At 39.5% G+C, this 19,829-nt stretch overlaps 1 protein-coding gene across 4 annotated transcripts in view; it reads left to right on the plus strand.

Annotated features, from left to right (window-relative positions):
- The window catches only part of cep192 (centrosomal protein 192), a 37,032-nt gene that overhangs the window by 9,832 nt on the left and 7,371 nt on the right, over positions 1-19,829 (plus strand). For all 4 annotated transcript variants that reach the window (XM_081388828.1, XM_081388829.1, XM_081388830.1 and 1 more), the window contains 22 exons: positions 2,154-2,273; positions 2,346-2,745; positions 2,887-3,039; positions 6,337-6,401; positions 6,527-6,745; positions 7,602-7,743; positions 7,839-7,930; positions 8,021-9,113; positions 9,795-9,912; positions 10,112-10,259; positions 10,785-11,511; positions 11,611-11,759; positions 12,885-13,115; positions 13,504-13,629; positions 13,774-13,917; positions 13,991-14,054; positions 15,327-15,466; positions 15,606-15,698; positions 15,833-15,951; positions 16,102-16,287; positions 17,716-17,806; positions 19,616-19,795. In XM_081388828.1, the coding sequence (XP_081244954.1) occupies positions 2,154-2,273; positions 2,346-2,745; positions 2,887-3,039; positions 6,337-6,401; positions 6,527-6,745; positions 7,602-7,743; positions 7,839-7,930; positions 8,021-9,113; positions 9,795-9,912; positions 10,112-10,259; positions 10,785-11,511; positions 11,611-11,759; positions 12,885-13,115; positions 13,504-13,629; positions 13,774-13,917; positions 13,991-14,054; positions 15,327-15,466; positions 15,606-15,698; positions 15,833-15,951; positions 16,102-16,287; positions 17,716-17,806; positions 19,616-19,795 (4,800 nt within the window). The remainder of the gene's footprint in view (positions 1-2,153; positions 2,274-2,345; positions 2,746-2,886; positions 3,040-6,336; positions 6,402-6,526; positions 6,746-7,601; positions 7,744-7,838; positions 7,931-8,020; positions 9,114-9,794; positions 9,913-10,111; positions 10,260-10,784; positions 11,512-11,610; positions 11,760-12,884; positions 13,116-13,503; positions 13,630-13,773; positions 13,918-13,990; positions 14,055-15,326; positions 15,467-15,605; positions 15,699-15,832; positions 15,952-16,101; positions 16,288-17,715; positions 17,807-19,615; positions 19,796-19,829) is intronic.

The following is a 19,829-nucleotide window of genomic DNA, read 5'->3' on the forward strand; positions in this document are numbered from 1 at the left end:
GCTGAATAATTGGCGCGAAGATGACGCACGAGCTCAGTCTGCAGGTAGAGATGGAGGCGGCAAGAGAAAAGGTGAAGACTGGGGAGTGGAAGCTCCGCAAATACACAAATAGAAAGAGCAAAGTGTGGGAGACATTTGCCGAAATAATGAAAGATGATGACCAAAGTGCTGGCTTTGTCATGTGTACTTCTTGCGACGCTATTTACACATTTGATAACAACAAAACTGGCACGACCAACCAGGCACAGCGCCAGGATTCCAGTTTTGGATGGGCCAGACCAATTGTGGGTGGGCCTTAAATTAAAAACGTGTATAAAAAATAAAAATAAATTATCCAATCACTGCTTAACCTAATAAAAAAATATTGACTAATATAGCCCACTGTTATATTATCTGTGCGTATACATAATATAGATTTTAATAGCTTGATGCTCTTTAAATATTTTGTTGCATTGTTAAAAGTAAATCCGCGATCGCTCTCCATGGTTCTGACCAAAGAAGAGCGCTTTGGAATCTCCATTACGCATCATCATACGCATCATACCTGGGCTGTATTTTCCGATAACATTGTCTTTTAGCGCGCTATGAAGACTCATAAGGTATAACTTAACTAAAGGCATACTACCACTAAAGGTATATCATTGCTAGGCGTCTTCAGGGCTATCATCCACTCGCGAGGCAAAGGCGCTGAAAGGCAGAGGCGTTGGCGCCATCCTAGCAACAGCACTGTTTTTGGTAAAACGTGATTTTGACGACATCATTACGTTTTGTTTTATAGAAAACTCTTTTAAAAGATTTTCGTTTGGTATAAATTGTATCTTAATTTTGATCAATGTTTTATCAATCAATTGCCCGTATTTAATAAATAAGAAGCAAATATATAGCAGACAATGTAATAAGGCGCCGACACGATCACTTTGCATGTGAACTGGAGGGCGCCGAAACTCAGCTTGTGCCTCACAGATTTGAGAAATATAGGCTATATATTACAGAAAGCTTTAAATGTCTACTTTTAAACGAAAATAATCAGAGAGTAGCCTATTTATTTTGGTTTGAATATGTAATCCATATGAAATGTGCATTTCTCTCTGGCGTTCATGGCGAGTCCGCAATCTCCGCATCGTCAACTTCGTCTTTGCAGCGACACAGAAAACACCAGTTTATTACTAAACAATTAAATGTCTCCTTGCTAATTTAGACACATTCATAATCATTACTTTAACCGTTTTTTTTGTGGCAAGCTTTATGCGTGCGGTCATAACGCTGCTTATCCTGTAGGCTATAGCCTATTTAAGTAATTAAATTAATATAAAGGGGCGATTTGTCCACGAATGGCTTAACTACTAGTCGACTAGAAAAAAAAAATTAGTCAGGCAGCCCTTATTCCACACATTTTCGAACCAGCAGGCCATTCTGCGTTGGGCGAGCGACCCTACGGAATGAGCGAGCAGAGCGGAATATTCAGAGATGCGCTCTCCACTCACGAGCTCTGATCGGAACAAACCCGAACCTCACTGTCTGCTGAACTTGCGCAGAAACATCAAAATAGACATAGCCAGCTTTTTAAAATTGTTTTTAAAACTAAACATTTAGACTATTTTAGTACAAATTATGAGCTTAATCAGCTTAATGACGATTTTTAATAATTATTGACAAAATTAGAATATATAAGTTATATTAAGACGATGAGCATTTACTACTTTTAAAAAATGTGGGTCATGTACAATATTTTCTTTTTTTGCGGTCCGAGTTGCGGGCGGGTTAGTTGAAAACGTCGGTCGGGTGCGGTTTGTTTATACATCGACCCGCGCATCACTGGTTCACACGCTCAACAGATTTGTCTGTGATTGGCTATAAAGCTTAATGCTGCAAAAACACGTTGTAAACTCTTTTCGCAGAGCGCTTACACAAACATTCACAGGAGTGATTTAAAGCTTTTTAAAGCAGCCAGGTATCAGCAGGTATCAGTACTGCTGAATGACAGGTGTCGTCACACTAAATAATCAATAATCAAATAAAACTATTGTTAAATGATCAAAGATTAATAAAAAAAAAAAGATTGGTTGGTTTATTTATTTTATGCATATTTTACCATAATTATACAAATCATTGCACAATTACAGATTGTATTTGTTTATTTTGGATATTTTCAGATGGGTGATCGTGTTGGTCCAGTTGGCACAGGGGAGGCCGGTCATACTGCAGTGGCATCTGGACCTGTCAGTCGATGCCCAGTCAATTGGAGCATGAGCCTGGACCGACAGGAGGCTCTTGTAATTCTTTTTCTGTTTCCTTTTGCTGTAGTAAAAATTGTTGAAACCCCTTAACACTTTTCTCCTTAACAGGATGCAATGGATAACCCATCAGAAGTTAATCTGGACTCCATTTACTTGAGGGCAGGTGTTGGTCACAACCCTCAGGACATTTCTGCTTCAGTCAATCCCTTCCTTCAGGGCACCCAGAGCAGTTTCCACCTCTCTCAGCTTCTTCAGGAATCGCATAATAAAACAGAGCAAAGGGTCTACCTGGCCAACACTGTGGATCTCGGTGCCATGGGCCTACGTGATGGCCCTTGTGGAGATTCTCCAGGTCTCAACAAGGAGCAGAGCACCAGCAGTAAAGATAATCAACCTGAAGAGTCTCTGGATGCTAGGTACCTTTCCCAGAGCTTGAATGAGAATCATGAGGAACATAATGATATTTGGAGTCGTCAACCAGATAATGTGGAGCTTGAGTTACAGCAAGGTAACTTGCTTTTTCTTCCATTTCTAATGTAATGTCAGTAATTTCTCTGAAATTTGTAGTATTACATAAATATATATTTTTTTTAATACTTTAAGAAACTATATTCATGTTCTAGAAATTAAATGTTCAATACCTCCTCAGGCGAAAATGCCACTCATAGTGTGGTCTATCAGAATGAAGAGGGAAAGTGGGTCACTGATTTGGCCTATTACTCTTCCTTTGAGAAGGAAATGGAGGCCAATATGCCTGAGGAAGTTGCTGTGCAGTTCCAGTCTGAAGATTTTCTTGCTGGAAGTAAGTGAAATGCAGTGATTTTTCTCATCCTTAAAGGAACACTCCACCATTTTTTTAAATAGGGCTTATTCACATTCTTTCATACATTTAGATAGGTGGTTAAATGCATTTTTGTCTCAGTGCATGCATTGTTTTAGTTTGACAGGGTCGGCGCTAGCTTAGCTTAGCACAATGAATGGAATCCTTTGTTGCCAGCTAGCATGGCCTGAGTAAAAGTGATCAAAAAACAAACAAACACGTAATTACTTCTTGTGGCCTGCGTATTCACAACGAGTACAAATAGCGATGCAGATTAACACTAGGCGATTTCCTTGGCAGATATTGACTTGGGACTATATTAGGGGGAAGCACAGACGATGCACAGCTACTTAGGCGAAGCACTGCTACTTGGGTGGAAAGATATCACGCAACACATGAAATCCCACGACTTCGTCAACATACCGGTGTGAATAGTAGCTGCCTGGCTATTTTCCCAACAGTCCATGAGTGGCGATGAACATGGCTGATTTTGTGTGAGCCAGAACCATACCTATATACAAGAGTTTACAGAAAATGAGTGGAAATAGAACGACCGGAGGAGGTTGCGATCGTTTAACAGCCTGAGGACGTGAGGATGAGAGCCAACACAAACTGATGGTGTGAATGTGGGGGAATATGCCAATCTATGCCGACTGAAATAGTATCTGTGCTGTGGCGAGTGGGACAAGTTGCTGCCATCGATGACCAGGCTCAGCGCGTCAGATCAAGATGAGCGTGCCCGCAGTTGTGTCACAGCTACCGAGGATTCCACGCCGCTGATCCATCCAGCAGTACTCGATTTATTTTATTTTTTCCCGGTGTGATAAAGTGAACTGGAAAAAACGCCCCACGCCAAATAGACCAAATGGACAGCTGTCCACAGAGTAAGTGATTATTTTAAACATGACACATGTATAGTAAACTGCTTGTAGCTTTCTCCTCATAGTAGTTATACTAAAACTCCTGAGTCAAAAGAACCAGGCTAACTCGGTGAGAGAAATAGCTAACTTAGCCCTCAGTCATTTCATTTTACAGGTAACGATAACAGCGTTTTTTATTTTAGTTTGGTTGTTCATGCTAAACAGGTTGAATTCAACATGAGGTTATACTAGAAGAGGCTAATGTTATTTGAACCTTAGTCTATATACAGCTTCTCAGCATCTATCTTACAACCGAATAAAGACATAGATTAACATAAGGAAGAGTAATAAAAGACAACTTACATGTGCACTTTGTTCTGCCTGTGCTTTGAAAATAGATGGGATGGGACGGCCGTATGTTTCAGACTAACGTTAGTACCATCTTTCTGGGCCCATATTCCATTTTTTCAAAGTAACTTAATCCTCCGGTGCAAAACGCTCTTCGCAAACACGATACTGTTTCATTTTGTAGAGAGGCGTTGAAGTACAGATATCCAGAGCTGCTAGCCATTTATTTCTCAGTTCCACATTCGGTGGAATTCTGTGAAACATTACATTCGTGTATGTCCTTTGCTTGTTTTCACAACCTTTTGCTACGCAGGTAATTACCATGTTTGCTGTAACTTCTCTAAAAAAAAAAAAAAAAAAAAAATTCCAAAAGCAAAGACACTCGGTGCAGGTCACGCGTGTTGTTCTTCTTCTTCTGTGTTTTGACTCGTTGCAATGCACACCGGTATGTTGACGGAAGTCGTGGAATTTCATGTGTTGCGTGATATCTTTGCGCCCAAGTAGCAGTGCTTCGCCTAAGTAGCAGTGCTTCGCCTGTTCTTCCCCCTAATATAGTCCCAAGTCAATATCTGCCTAGGAAATCACCTAGTGTTAATCTGCATCGCTATTTGTACTCTTTGTGAATACGCAGGCCACAAGAAGTAGTTACGTGGGATTTTTTTTTTTATCACTTTTACTCAGGCCATGCTAGCTGGCAACAAAGGATTCCATTCATTAAGCTAAGCTAAGCTAGCGCCGACCCTGTCAAACTAAAACAATGCATGCACTGAGACAAAAATGCATTCACCCACCTATCTAAATGTATGAAAGAATGTGAATAAGCCCTATTTCAAAAAACGGTGGAGTGTTCCTTTAAAGGTGACGTATGTAATTGCAAAAATATTTTTCAAACAACCTTGCAAATTACCCTTTCATGCATTGCGCCTCCCCCAAATCACAAACACAGCTCTTACAGGTGCATGTAAAGGAATGTCTCAATGGGTAAAAGTAGGTTACTTTTAATAAGATGCAACATATGACACATAGCAACAAAGCTAAAAGTATTCCTAATGAGGGAACAATTGAGTAGGCTAACACTTTGTCTAGAGCAAATTGCAAGCATCTCTGTTATAATAAACCCATCCTATGGGCGCACTTTTTGTCTCTGCTGTTCGTAGTGGTGCAGTAAATCTACACTTTGCTGGAGAAGCATTAATAAACTTTGTATCTTGAGCAGCACAAACACAGTCCTGTAATCTGCCCTGGTTGTTTTGGTTCTCAAGTACTCACATGCCTATAGACTGAACATGTAGTTTGCATGCGCATGACGTCACTGTTTTCACACATTTCGCATGTTCATTTTCACAAATTCACCTAATGTTTTAATGGTGTCTGGGTGGCTTAATGTTTACACTTTGGGGGAAGAAACCCAAGAAAATTAATGTTAACATTCTTCACATTTAATGAAAATGTAATTTTGGGGTTTACTATTCCTTAATTTGCTCAACCTTGATTTACTTTTTTCTGTGGAGAACACAAAAAAAGGTATTAAGTCAATTTAATGAAAATGAATGCAGACTAAAATCTTTTGTATAGCTTAAGCAGCAGAGCATGGCACAAGCAATGCCAAAGTTATGAGTTTGATTCCCAGGGAATGCTTTGAACTAATAATATGGATGCCTTGAATGCAATGCAATTTGCTTTGAGTAATCTTGTTTGTTTGTTTTTTTTTTTCATCTGCCAAATGCATAAATATAAAAGTCTTCCAAAGCCATATTATAGCTTTGTATGAGGAAAGTGACAAGTTATTCACCGATTTCCTTTTAATGAGAGAAATGCTCGGTTTGTGAATGAACTGTTCTTTTGAGTCAGATCTTGTTGATTCATTTCACAAGCCGAATTATCTATATGATGCTTTTTTTTTTTATTGTAATGGGCTGGCAAGTCATTTTAACCACCTGGTGGTTATTCAATTTCTCCTGTAATCTTCCACTTGTGAAAGATAGTCAAACGTGTTTGGAACAATTGACACATTTGAGTTAATCCTTTAAATGAATTATTTATTTTTACGGCATATGTTGTCCTCCCTTAGGCCAGGCTATGGACAAGATAGTTGAGGATCAGGAGGAGTTTGAAAAGGAGCACCGTTTTATGCAGGTACGAATGGTTCTCTTTAGGTTTTTTGAGTTCAGCCAAACTGGAACTAAAGTCCATTTTACACAAAGGCACCATATGTGTGATTGAGGAACCTACAAATTTGTTTTTCTTTTGTGTTCTGGTAGGAAGAGCAGATTCAAGCTGTAAATATGAGTGAAGTTCTGGGAGACACCTCTTGGAAAACCCCAACAAGTAACAACATCCTCATGAGGGCCTCCCAGGTCTCCTCTGAACTCGAGGCTGGGAACCAAAGTTATCTGCGCATTTCACTGGGGGAGTTTTTTCAGAGGCGCTCTGAAGCTCTGGGGTGTCTTGGTAGTAGTGACGAGGACAATATTAAAAGGGTAAGAACTCTATATCTGTCCAAAAACCTGCTTGGGCAGGTGTCTAAGACAACATACTGTATGCCATGCAAATGTCTCGGGCCATGCAAAGTGTGCTAGCAACTCGATCATGATTGAATAACCCTTTTTGTAGATTACACTGAATGGAGACAGCAATGCAAAAATCTTGGGCTGGCTTCCCATGGTATGCATGGATTTGTTAATGTATATATTTAATGCAGTGTAAGTCAATTGTGCATTTAGAATTTGGCTAGATGTTTTTCTAACAATCATTGCATCAATAGTTTGCTTGGGATGCCGTAGAGCAGAGTTGACCAGTCCTGCTCCTGGAGGGCCACATTCTCGTGTAGTTTTTAGCTCCAACCTTCTTGCATCTGAAATTGCATACTCCCCTACTATATAGTAGCTAAAAACAGTATGTGAAAATAGTAGTATGTCCAAATTCACAGTATTCATAAAGTCATAAAGATCTACTATTTCTGGCAAGATAGTAAAATGTCCATTGTATGCACACTTTAGTATCTCATGAGGCCACTGGAGAGGATTTGTGAATGCAATGAAGGAACATTACAAGGACAACATCACAAATGTAGTATGTTCGCATTACATTATACCACATATTAAATAATTACTTATTCAAAATTAAGTACTTACTCAGAGAGTATGCGATTTCGGACGCAGCCTAGAAGTTTCTAGTAAGCCTGAAGACTGCTGATCCAGGTGTTTAATTGGGGCTAGAGCAAAACTCTACTGGAAGGTGGCGCTCTAGGGTCAAGGTTGGATGCCCCCCTACCGCAGAGTCTTCAGAACCAAGTTTACCTGACAGATTGTCAACCATTTGATGTTTGTTTTTCAGCCATCTTTTGGGTATTGCATTACCTCTCCTGAGAAGAGGGAACCTTTTGCGTTACTCCGGCCCTCAGATTTGTTCTCCAGAGGAAGCTCCATCCACATTGAGACGGTTCAGCAAAGTGATGCTGATGAGACTCTTAATCAAGGTGCATTCAACATACTTCTCACATTTAATTTGTTATTTGTTTAATAATTTATTTATTTTTGATAAGTAATTTGATATCCTTTATGTGAACTACAGATGATCTAGATAAGACTCTTGAGCCCAACACAACTGAAGCTGCACATGAGAAAAATGTGCAACCACAAACAAATGAGGGGCAGGTTTCCCAGGTATTCACAACCGTTTTGATTTGGACTGCTGCCATATAGTCTTTTAAAAATGTGCAATAATTTTGAAACCTTTGTCTAATTTTGTATTAGATCTCTGCACAATATGAAGATAAGGAGGTCTCTGGCCATAGTTCAGAATCGCCCAACTCCAGCAGCAACCTTATGCTCAGCATCAGTACAATTGCCTCTGCAATTGCTGATGCCTCCATCAGCTCAGATCCAGCCCAGCTTGCTGCCATGATCATGGAGCTGTCCAAACGGAGTCGCTCTAAAAGCCACCAGCAAGTAGCAGAAGAGTCCATTATCAGTCCTTTAGCAGCCTTGCATCAGAATGGTCTACCAGAGGACCTGCAGAAGACCACATCATTGGGAGACCTTAGTACTCCCGACATGGAGAAATATCTGAAGAGGGCTGAGGTCTCAAGTAGCGACAGTGATGGATCTACTTCCCAGTCCTGCTTGGACATCCTCACTTTGGCTGATAGTTTGGCCAGTTCTAATAAGCAGACTCAACAGCAGTTGCCGACTTTGGAAAATGGAACCACCCATAAAAATGAAGAGAATTCATTGATGGAAGAGCAAGCAGTAAAGAAAAAATATCAGGTTCTGGCAAGTAAAGCATCCAAACAAATAGAGGATACTTATGTTATTTCACCAAATCCAAAGTCAGATGCCAAACGAAGTTCAATTCCTCGACCTAAGTCAAGCAGTTTACCAACTGGCACTGCCACTGCGCATCCTGCCAAAAGATCTTTAGGCTCTGGCCAGTCATCATCTTCGACATCCTTGAAACCAAAACCTGGCTTTGAGAAAAACAAAAATGACTATTGTGCAAAACCATCCACCAATAAAAGTGTCCCTGAATCCAGGATCAAAATAGGAACGGCTCGACCACAAGTAGCCAGCAGTTCCACCACAGGTAACCGCCGATCTCTGAAAGGTGACGGGTCCACATCAACACCTGCTTTTGGCCCAAAGACCTCACCTGGCCTTCGAAGTGGTGGCAGCTCGTCATTGAAGACCTCCCCACACAAACCCAGGACAACAGGAGGCCAGACAGACAAACCTGTCATTAACCGGGCACGATCACCTAGAAGCCCTAAAGCCTCTCAGTCTGTTTCAAAAGAGAAAATTGCAGCTGTTGATCGTCAGGATTCACTGCCAGCAACAGAGGAAAAATTTGGTATCTATTTTATTTTTAACATGTTAAACCTGTCGTAGTGCTGGTTTTATAGTTAGGGTGAATTTTTTTATTTCATCCCATCTACTTTCGAAATCCATGCTATTGATTTTATTGTAAACAATTCATCCATGCATCTTCTGGTGAAACAGCAGACTTCTCTCATTTAGGTCACAAATCTCATCCATTTCTTAGTCAACTACAAGCTTGCATTCAGGTTTGCCTCTATCCAATCAGCAACTGATGAATATAGAACCAAGTCTCAAACCTACAAAAAAATAATAATAATTATACTTTAATCACAATATGGAAGAAGAGATCTGTCATTACTTCCATTTCATCATGACTTTAATAAAGGGCTGTTAGTTTAACAATTTAATTCAGTTGACTGGCTCAGGTCTCACTTCAGACAGTTTTTGTAATATCTGCAAAGTTTTTATCTGCCATAATAATGTCATGTCTTTGAATTTTACTAATTTGTGGTCTTTACTCTGCAAATATTGAGATGCTGATTGCTAAATGCAATTAATGGCATATCATATAATTTGATACATTTTGTTATCAGTCCTTGTTAGACTTCTTTTAATTTCATTTAATCTCTTGTCTGTGCTTATATTTGCATGACTATCATACAAGCTTCAGAAAATTAAGGACAGCAACTGTATTTACTACTTTTTATTAAAGGCTCGCCTGAGAACGGTGCCCCTGGTGTTGTGGAGGTCACCCATTGTAATTTCAGACCGTCCACTTCCCCTCTTACGCACTCCAGTCCAAGCCAGGCCTCTGTTCTAAGTGGATATGGGTAAAAAAAAAATTCTTGTATACTTGTTTCATATCTTACAGATTTACATCTCGCTTTTTTTGTGGTGTAAGCCACATTTAAATTTCTCTGTGTATTGTAATTATTTTTGGTTGTCTTGTAATCAGCCATAGTAGTTATTCCAGAATCTACTGAACTGCAATGACATGATTTGACACTTATCCGTGTGTTTTGGAAATAGGGAGACATCTCCGTGCTCACCCAGTAGTGGAAAGGATGCTGGAGATCCTGATTCCCCACAGTCTCACTGTTCAAGCCCAACTCTCAGCAGGCTGACTTACCTCTCCATTAATGAGAACACTTGCATGCCCACCCCTGACCACCATAAGGTGAGGGTTTTTTTAATTCCCATTTTAGTTTTATGTGGATTACAATATTAATTGGCTATTTGAGATGTAAAGTTGTTGCTGCTTTATTAACCCTGATAATCAAAAACCTAAGTTGCTTCAGTGTTCATTGTTAAATATTACTAACCATTTGAAATGTATTCTTACATTTACTGTATAAAAATCAGTAAAGTTTTAACAGAAAAGACATGCACCACAACAGTTCTAGAATTATACTGAAAGGCATTTTAATTTTTTTTAAGTATAAATGACAATCAGAAGACAGAGCATGTACAAAGACAAATTTTGTTATTAAAAAAAAAAAACTTTGTTGCTAAATCTGTTATTGGTTAATGTTCACAGAGTAACGTTTGGGTAAAATTGAAGCAAGCTACCATGCTCTTGTAGATATTGACATTGGCCATTGGAAGCCCATATTAGTTGACCACTATTTAATATTGATCGTGATGCCACTGATTTGCTTTATGGTTTAAATGTACAGAAGAATCTTTTTCTCTGCTTCTTCAGAAAAACACCTCAATAGCTTTAAGCACCACTATAATCAGAGCCAGCCCAACTCCTCCAGTGGAGCCGTTTGATAATGGGAATGTTTTGAGTTCCTTAAAGAGTCCAGAACCTCTTTGCCACTCTGAAATTCCAGGACTCAACCAAAAGACCTCAGAACTGGGCTCACGTAGCCAGAGTGAAAATGACTTCCATAAAGAAGAAAACGGATACGCTAATGGCAACCGCCAGTCTGAGCCTGGGCCGAGGTTGTACACTCAAGGGGATTCTGGGTACTCGAGCAAAATAAACATTCAGCATCCACCTGTGACATCCACAGAACCGACGCACCAATTGTTGCCTCATGTCTTGGGGTCTGGGTCTTGTTTTGGTGTTGCGGATGACTTGACATATGGGCCAGTTCCGAGCTACAGCTCTCAGGGTCCCCTGCCAAACCTTTCCAGCCTCCTAACAGGACGTTCCCTCTTCAGTTCCCAACTGGCACAGCAGTATCTGAGCTCAGAGGGCCCTCTACATGCTCCTCCATATCAGATTGGAGGGCCATCTGGTTTGTATGGAGTATCAGCTGCAAACCCATCAATGGGACATATGCATGTCCCTGGATCTACAAGTCTTCAGTCTGGTTACCTGAACACCGGTCAACAACATCCTCCGCATTATCCAGTCAGCAAGACTTATGGACAGCCAAATGTTGGGTCATGGGCCGCACAAGATCTGGCAGATCTTAGAAGTGAGTGGAATTGTTCATGTATTTGACATCAAAGACATCAGTGTTATAAAGGAATTTCTTAAAAGAAAGACTTTTTTTTTTTTTTCACTTGCACTTTAGCTCAAGTAATAGTTCCAAATGAGCTGAAGTTTCCCAGTTCTTGCTGTGTGGGAATTGCCTCTCAGACATCCCTCAACATCTTCAACCCCTCGGAGCGCTGGCAGCAAGTTTCCATCTCCATCACAAGCCTATCCATTGATGGAGAGAAGGTAAGAAAATCTGTCAAATGTAGTCTAGATCAGTGGATCTCAACAAGGAGGCCTCAGCAAAATTTCAGTGGGGCTTTAAGATGATGTGAAGATTGATGCATTTAAATGGTTGTTTCAGCAACAAATTAATATATAATCAAAAAGATGCCTTATGTGCAATATACATTTTTATGCAACTCACAGTTTGAGTGTTTAATAATGAATTAATCAAAATATTCTTTTATTAAAGGAACTTTAAAGTTTTCCTTCACTGAAAATGAAAAGTTAGAAAGCAATTCATTAAAGGGATAGTTCACCCAAAAATTAAAATTCTGTCATCATTTACTGTCCTCAAGTTGTTCCAAACCTGTATGATTTTCTTTCTTCTGCTAAACACAAAAGAAGATATTAAAGAAGGTTGGTAATTAAACAGTTGCTGGTCCCCATTGACATCCATAGTATTTTTTTTCCTACTATGGAAGTCAATGGGGTCCATCAGTCGTTTGGTTACCGACTTTCTTCAAAATATCTTCTTTTGTGTTCAGCAGAAGAAAGAAACTCATACAGGTTTGGAACAACTTGAGGGAGAGTAAATGATGACAATTTTAATTTTTGGGTGAACTATCCCTTTAAGAAATTTGTTTTGGTCCATCACTATGTAAAATTGTGTAGGACAAAAAGTATTAAAATAATCTTAAAGCAACCAAAATTAAGACATTTCTTATTTTATTAGAAATCCTGTGAAAACCATGTAAATAAGAAAAATATTAAAAAATTCAATTGTCATTTTTATAATGAATATATATTTTTCAGTATTCACTTTACGTTTTGTAATTGCTCTAGATGGAGGCCAAGGTCAAAAATGTTCAAGTAGTTATAAACGACTGGAAAAGGCATGTAAATTCATTCATCAGTGGCAACATTGAAGAATGTTCGGCTCCTAAAACTTCTGGAGTCCTGCTTTATAAAAAATTATAAAACTAGAAATGAGTATTGGGCCTTCAAATATTTTGTGTGGATAATTGTGGCCTTGGGTCTAGATTTAGCTAAATCTGGCCAAAAAGTAGTTTATCTGAAGCCTCTTATAGATAAATGTCTAAATTATAATACTGCGTACAAAAATGGACAATAAATGTTTCATTTCAGGTGGAGTCTCTCCCATTCCAGTGGCTGATAGTAAAGAATAAGACCATAATTGGACCTAAATGTACAGAAGAACAGAAGGTTTTGTTCATAGCTCCAAGGGCTGGACTGTATCAATGTACTCTCAGTGTGTCGTCCTGGCCTGCATCTTCAGAGATGGAGATGGTTGCTCACGCCGAAGTCTTTGCCAAGAAAGTGGTGATGATCGCTGTGGCTGAGAACCCTTCAATAGAGGTTAAGAGTTTCCTTTGCCTTTATTGCTAGTTCAAAGCACTAAAACTGCTTATAATTAAAACAAATGTGTACTAGAATTAATGATGTGGCGGTTTAAAGGCCACTTCACACTGTACCTACTGACGGACGGCAACAGATACTTAGTCGAGTTTTGTCGGATCCGCATGTTACCCCTGTCAGAGCCTGTTGCCATCTGTCGGAGCTTGTTTTTGCTGAATTAGAATGTCTGAGAAGTGACACGCTGTAATCTGGTGACTCTCTCCGTCAGTCTGTTGGTGCAGTGCGGATTGGCCTTTATACCTGAAATTTGTTCAAATTGTTTTTTAGAAGAATTGTAATCCATGTGAAATGTGCAAAAACACTGTCTTTCTCTTACTTTAATAAATAGGTAGATGTTGGAAAGACGGGCTGCTTGGAATTCGGGGACCTGGCGGGGGGCAGTACTAAGACTCTGCCACTCAAAGTGGTCAACAGGACTCATGCCACTGTGCCTATTCGACTGGTTATCAGTGCGGTCAGTGAGCTCTGTCAGCATTTGTTTTTGAAAAATGTATTAAACGTTAGTTGTGTGTGATGTAATCCTTATGAGACTTTTGACAGATAATGACAGACCTCGTTCAATGGCATGTTAACAGTTTCAAGGTTTTGTCTCTCATAGAATGCATCAGCATGGCATTGTTTCGGCTTCTCTAAGAGCCCGGTTGCCATGAGCACAGACAGTTCCCTTCATTCTGGCTCAACCATGACCTCACTTTCAACTTCATCAGTCATAAACCATGTGCTGCATGCCAGTTATTCAGAGGTGAATATCTCTCTAAATAGTTTTTTCAGAACTGATGGCAGATTTGAGTGTTTAAATACATGTCTTTTTCCAGAATCAAGAAAGCTTCTTGGTGTGGGTTCATTTCAGTGCCCCTCAGAAGTACATTTCAAGTTCAGGTATGTCTGTATGTAAACCTACAAACTAGGCACAAGTTGAGAAATGTTCATCCTGTATTAGTAGCATATCAGTGATACTAAAATAACACTATACACACACCGATCAGGCATAACATTATGACCACTGACAGGTGAAGTGAATAACACAGATTATCTCTTCATCACGGCACCTGTTTGTGGATGGGATATATTAGGCAGCAAGTGAACATTTTGTCATGGTCATGGGTGGCCAAGGCTCATTGAAGCACGTGGGGAGCGAAGGCTGGCCTGCGTGGTCCGATCCAACAGACAAACTACTGTTGCTCAAGAAGTTAATGCTGGTTCTTATAGAAAGGTGTCAGAATACACAGTGCATCGCAGTTTGTTGTGTATGGGGCTGCATAGCCGCAGACCAGTCAGGGTGCCCATGTTGACACCTGGCCAGCGCCAACAGTGGGCATGTGAGCATCGGAACTGAACCACAGAGCAATGGAAAAAGGTGGCCTGCCCTGATGAATCTGATGTGTGTGTCACTTACCTGAGGAACACATGGCACCAGGATGCACTGTGGGGAAAAAGGCAAGCTGGCGGAGGCAGTGTGATGCTTTGGGCAATGTTCTGCTGGGAAACCTTGGGTCCTGCCAGCCATGTGGATGTTACTTTGACACGTACCACCTACCTAAGCATTGTTGCAGACCATGTACACCCTTTCATGGAAACAGTATTCCCTGGTGGCTGTGGCCTCTTTCAGCAGAATAATGTGCCCTGCCACAAAGCAAAAATGGTTCAGGAATGGTTTGAGGAGCACAACAATGAGTTTGAGGTGTTGACTTGGCCACCAAATTCCTTGCTGAACAAACAAGTCCGATTCATGGAGGCCCCACCTCGCTACTTACAGGACTTAAAGGATCTGTTGCTAACATCTCGGTGCCAGATACCACAGCACACCTTCAGGGGTCTAGTGGAGTCCATGCCTCGACGGGTCTGGCTGTTTTGGCAGCAAAAGGGGGACCAACACAATATTAGGAATGTGGTCATAATGTTATGCCTGATCAGTGTGTGTATATGTGTTTTTCATGTTTTATTTTTATCTTTTCCATTTGAATTTTTTTTCCTATTCAATTTTGAAATAAAATGTGTTTAAGGTTTTTTAATAATGTATTTTAGTTATGGTTTATTTTTCAAAGTAATTTTTTTTTATTTTTTTTCTATGGTCTATAATAACCCTGCCCTGTATCCAGTAAAATAAGGTACACAATGAACATGAGCTGGTGTCCCTTTTTTTGTATTCAGGTGAGTTGGGGCCAGCTGATGAATACAGTGCACGGGTGGATATTGAGGTGGACAGTCCAGGCCCCAGTCATGTGATCCAGAGTGTAGCCCTGAGGGCAAGGGCAGGCACTGCAAGAGTACATGCACCCAAAGACCTACAGGTAATGGAGGAAACATTGTCTCCACAAGCTACAAGACACACATGGCTTTTTTGGGTTATGAAATGGGTTCAGTTTCAGTTTTTTGCTTGCTTATTTGCTTGCTTTCTGCCACTTATTTACTACATGAATGTCTGTACAGACGGTGTGTCTTCAGGCTCCTTTGGGGCAGACTGCAAAGCAGACTCTTCCCTTAAAGAATGCAGGCAACATTGATGTTCTGCTCAGACTAAAGGTACCTGATATGAGCTTTACTTTTTAAAACACTTAGATGTTTCTCATACATTGACCGCATACTCTAGAATAAATACCTTAGAATATGTCTCAAAAGCTTTGTTTTTCATTCTAGTTTTTCTGGCTGTTTTTCAGAGTACTGATGGTGACCGCTGCTTCACTGTGAGGCCAGAGGAGCTGACTCTTAAAGCTGGAGAGGAGCAAGGCGTAGTGGTCTCTTTTACTGCCCAGGACACACAGAAACACAAGGAGAGGCATGTTTATTCATATAGAAATAGTTTTTGTGTATGTTAATAGTTTTGTCCTCATCAGAGGGAGTATAAACAAGTGTATTCAAAATATACTTGCTATTTTTTTATATTGTTGCACTTTCAAGTAACTCAATTATTTATTTATTTTCTTAGCATGTTGACGATTCTGGTTCTACCAAGTGGACCTCAGTATGAGGTGATGTTGAAAGGAGAGATGATCCAAGGAGTTTCTGGGAAAGTGGCATCCCTACCTGCTGTATTATCACAGGCTGAAGTCCCACCCATCCTCTCCAACAAACAGTTCATGGCATGGGGAGGGGTTACGCTGGGCAGAGCAGTGTGAGTACACATAGCCATAGAATGTAGGGGTGTAACGGTTCAAATTACTTGCGGTTCGGTCACGGTTTTAGAGTCACCGTTTCGGTACGGTTTGGTATGTGTGCTATGTTCAGGAAAAAAAGGAGTACTGTGAAATAAAAACAATAAGAACAAATAAAACTACAAATAACAGCACAAATAAATACACTAGAGCAAAGATTCAAATGAAATGGTGGATCTAAAAGTACTTTATTCAATTTCTGTTTCTGAAAACTAATCAAATGTAAAATAACACTGCATAGTCTTCACTGTATACCTTAAATATAGATTCATCCTTATTAAAGTTACAAAAGTTATTCAGTCAAGAGCAGTGAGTTGGGGTGTAACAATACCCTCATGTCACGATTCGATACATATCATAATACTGAACTCACTATACAATATTATTGCGATATTCCCAAGACATTTGGTAAAAGGTTAACAAAAAATTTAGTTGATTTAAAATGCTAAATTTGGTATTACATTGGGTGTGGAAATGAATAGGCTTGGACTTAGTGCTAGTAACCCAATACACTGGACAATAGTGACACCAGAATAAAAATATTCATGATTCTGGAGCTTAAAATACAGAATTATTTTAGATTAATATGCATGCTTGTCACTGGCTAGATATATTTAAAATAATGTTGGCCACTTTTTACTGGTAACATAATGCAATGGGGGGAATATTTGTTGGTCCTGATAATGCCAAATTATATTTATATGACATTATATATAGTAGTTTGATGTCATACTGACAGTAAAACTCTGCATTTTTAATGTCATACTGAGTCTTGCATTTTCTCCTCGCACAGAAATGTTCATTTTGGGTGTATTATACACAATACATACATATTGTCACTATCCACGATGCATATTGATGCATTTTTGTATTACGATATATTGTTGTGACACAATATTGTTACACCTAATAGCATATTAGACAAGTATATTAGGCTGCTGTCACTTTAAGATAACGCACAGATCCAATATACTGATACACGTGTGTTCTTTCTTGACTGTTCGCCTCACCAAGACATAATTTTGTGTAAATTTGTCCTTTCAAGCACAAGAAGACACGAAAGAGAGCTCAATTTATTCATTTATGTTATACTTATAACATGCTTAAGTTATTTCACGTCATCTTTCGCTTAAATTATTAAATCGGCAAGGCTTAACACATCCAAATGATAGTTTCATGATGATTCAGCACTGGCCCGATTGGGACAGTGACAGTTCTGTCTACTGTCCCAAGCGTCTTTCACGCTGGGCCTTTAGGCTGTCCTCATTGTCAAGTCCTGACGTTATCGTTTTGTCTTTTCGAATTAGCACTGGGCCTCCTGTTTAAACACAGCTGCTCTCAGTGGCATGTCTATGAAATGTGTGTGGATGATGCTTTTGTGTTTGCAGGCAACAGAAACTGGTGCTAAGAAACAATTCACCCTCTACATCACAGCAACTCAGACTTCTCATCAGGGGTCAAGACCAAGATTGTTTCCAGGTAAGCTAACTCAGTTGCTGTTTTAATTTGCCTACTTATACTATGCCCTAAAAGTATGTATTGTTTTTGTGTAGAAAAAGTACATACTTTTGAGTGTGTAGCATAATAGTAGGCAAGCTTTGGGACATACTACTTAACCATAGAGTGGTCCGTTAAAGACGCAATTGTCGCTTAGTTACTTGCATCCTGCCACCGTATAAACTGCCGTCAATAATCTTGTCACAGTTAAAATCCTCCACATTCAATTTAATTGAATTCCTTCCAAATTGGAGAGAAATGTAGTTGCACGTTGATCTGCCAGTCGTGAATCTTTCATGCGGAGAACTCTTCTCATGTGTTTGCATAATGATGCATTTACAGATTAATGACCAAACATACCTTTATAAAAGTTCACAATGCTGTTGCAGATGAAACATTGAATAAATACCTTTTCATCAGGTTAGATACGGATTAATAATCTCTCAAACCTATTTATCTAAACCTCTTAATCTATCTAAACTATCTTAACCGTTGGTCTTGCACATCTGCTATGTTTGTAGTTTTTTTTTTTAAAAGATGTTTTACTCATGTTTGTTGTTCTAATAGAATCCTTGTCCAACGCACAATGGGTTGTGGGCAATATTAGCCCACAACCCATTGTATAATTTGGAATACTATTTAGGACGGATAGTATGTAAATTGAAACACAGCATTTAGTTGTGTACATTCTGCTGCCAAATATTGTATACGAAACTGATGCTCACCAGCTGGTCTGAAATATATGAAACCGATGCTCACCAATATTACTCCACGTGAACCCCCCAGTGCAGAGATTTTGGTTTGCCTATGTGCATTTTAAAATGCAACACGACAACATTTTTCCAATATTTGAAATAAGAATTGTTTATGAATCTGTTGTCAACAAAAGAGACTATCTGTACATTTTCTGCCAAAATAACAGCTTTATTGTTTAACATTTGAAAGCAAAGAAATAAAATAATACTGATACCAGTATCGGTTTGGGCCTGATACTGGGCTTGTGTGCTCGTACTCATTAAAATGCTCCAAAACCAATGGCACACAGCATGTGTTCAGTACAGTGTATTGTTGTCTGTTTCTTTGTATGGCCTAACAAACACCGATATGGATATTAAAGATGCCGATGAAGTAGTATCTGTAGTAGTAAGAAGTATGATTAATAGAATGAGCATAACTTCAATATTTACGCCTGTATAGCTGCTGTGAACAAGCTGACAAGTGAAGCACACTAATTGGAGAGTGTGTGGCAGCATTCGTATTATTACCTTAGAAATGCATTTCTTTATTTGTTGTATTTCATAATTTTTTTTAATTCTTTTTAATAAGCACAATATTAACCATTAGCATTCCCATTCATTTCAATGGCAGTTGTTTTGAGCCAATCTTCTGATAAATGTTATAGGTATTTGTGTATATAGTCCTAAGTATTTTGAGAGCGTAGGGAGAACGACTCTATCACGTCATTCACAGTGCTTAATGGGAGTGGCCGTTGCCTGCGAGGTCTTTTGGTGTGATTTGCTTGTCGCAACACTCTGATTGGTGGGATTTTCTGTACAGCATCGTGGGTAATTTTGGGGTTTTTCATAAACCATAAATTTAAAAAGTTTAAATAACACATGGCTTTAACAAAAGCACATGGTACATTTTTAAATGTTTTTTTTGTTTGTTTGTTTTTTACTTCCAGAACCCAGCTGTTGCACTCTAAGGAGCTGGTTGGCAGTATATTCACATTTGTCTATCCACATTTGTTGATCTTTTCTCTCCTTTGTCTTTTTCTGTCTCAACCTCCAGCTGCAGAGTTCATTCGGCCCAGATGAGCGACTGACACGTAACAGAGAGCTGTCAATCAAACCCAAAGAGGATGTGACTGTTCATCTGCTCTTTGCTCCCACGCGCGTTGCTTCTATGCTAGCCAAACTGGAGATCAAGCAGTCTGCTGCTCGTGCCTCCCAGCCTGGGGTCAAGTTCACTGTGAGTTTATTTATAATCTCTGATAAACCACAAT

This window comes from Scardinius erythrophthalmus, assembly GCF_964197995.2.
Source record: "Scardinius erythrophthalmus genome assembly, chromosome: 16".
NCBI classification, from domain to species: Eukaryota; Metazoa; Chordata; class Actinopteri; order Cypriniformes; family Leuciscidae; genus Scardinius; species Scardinius erythrophthalmus.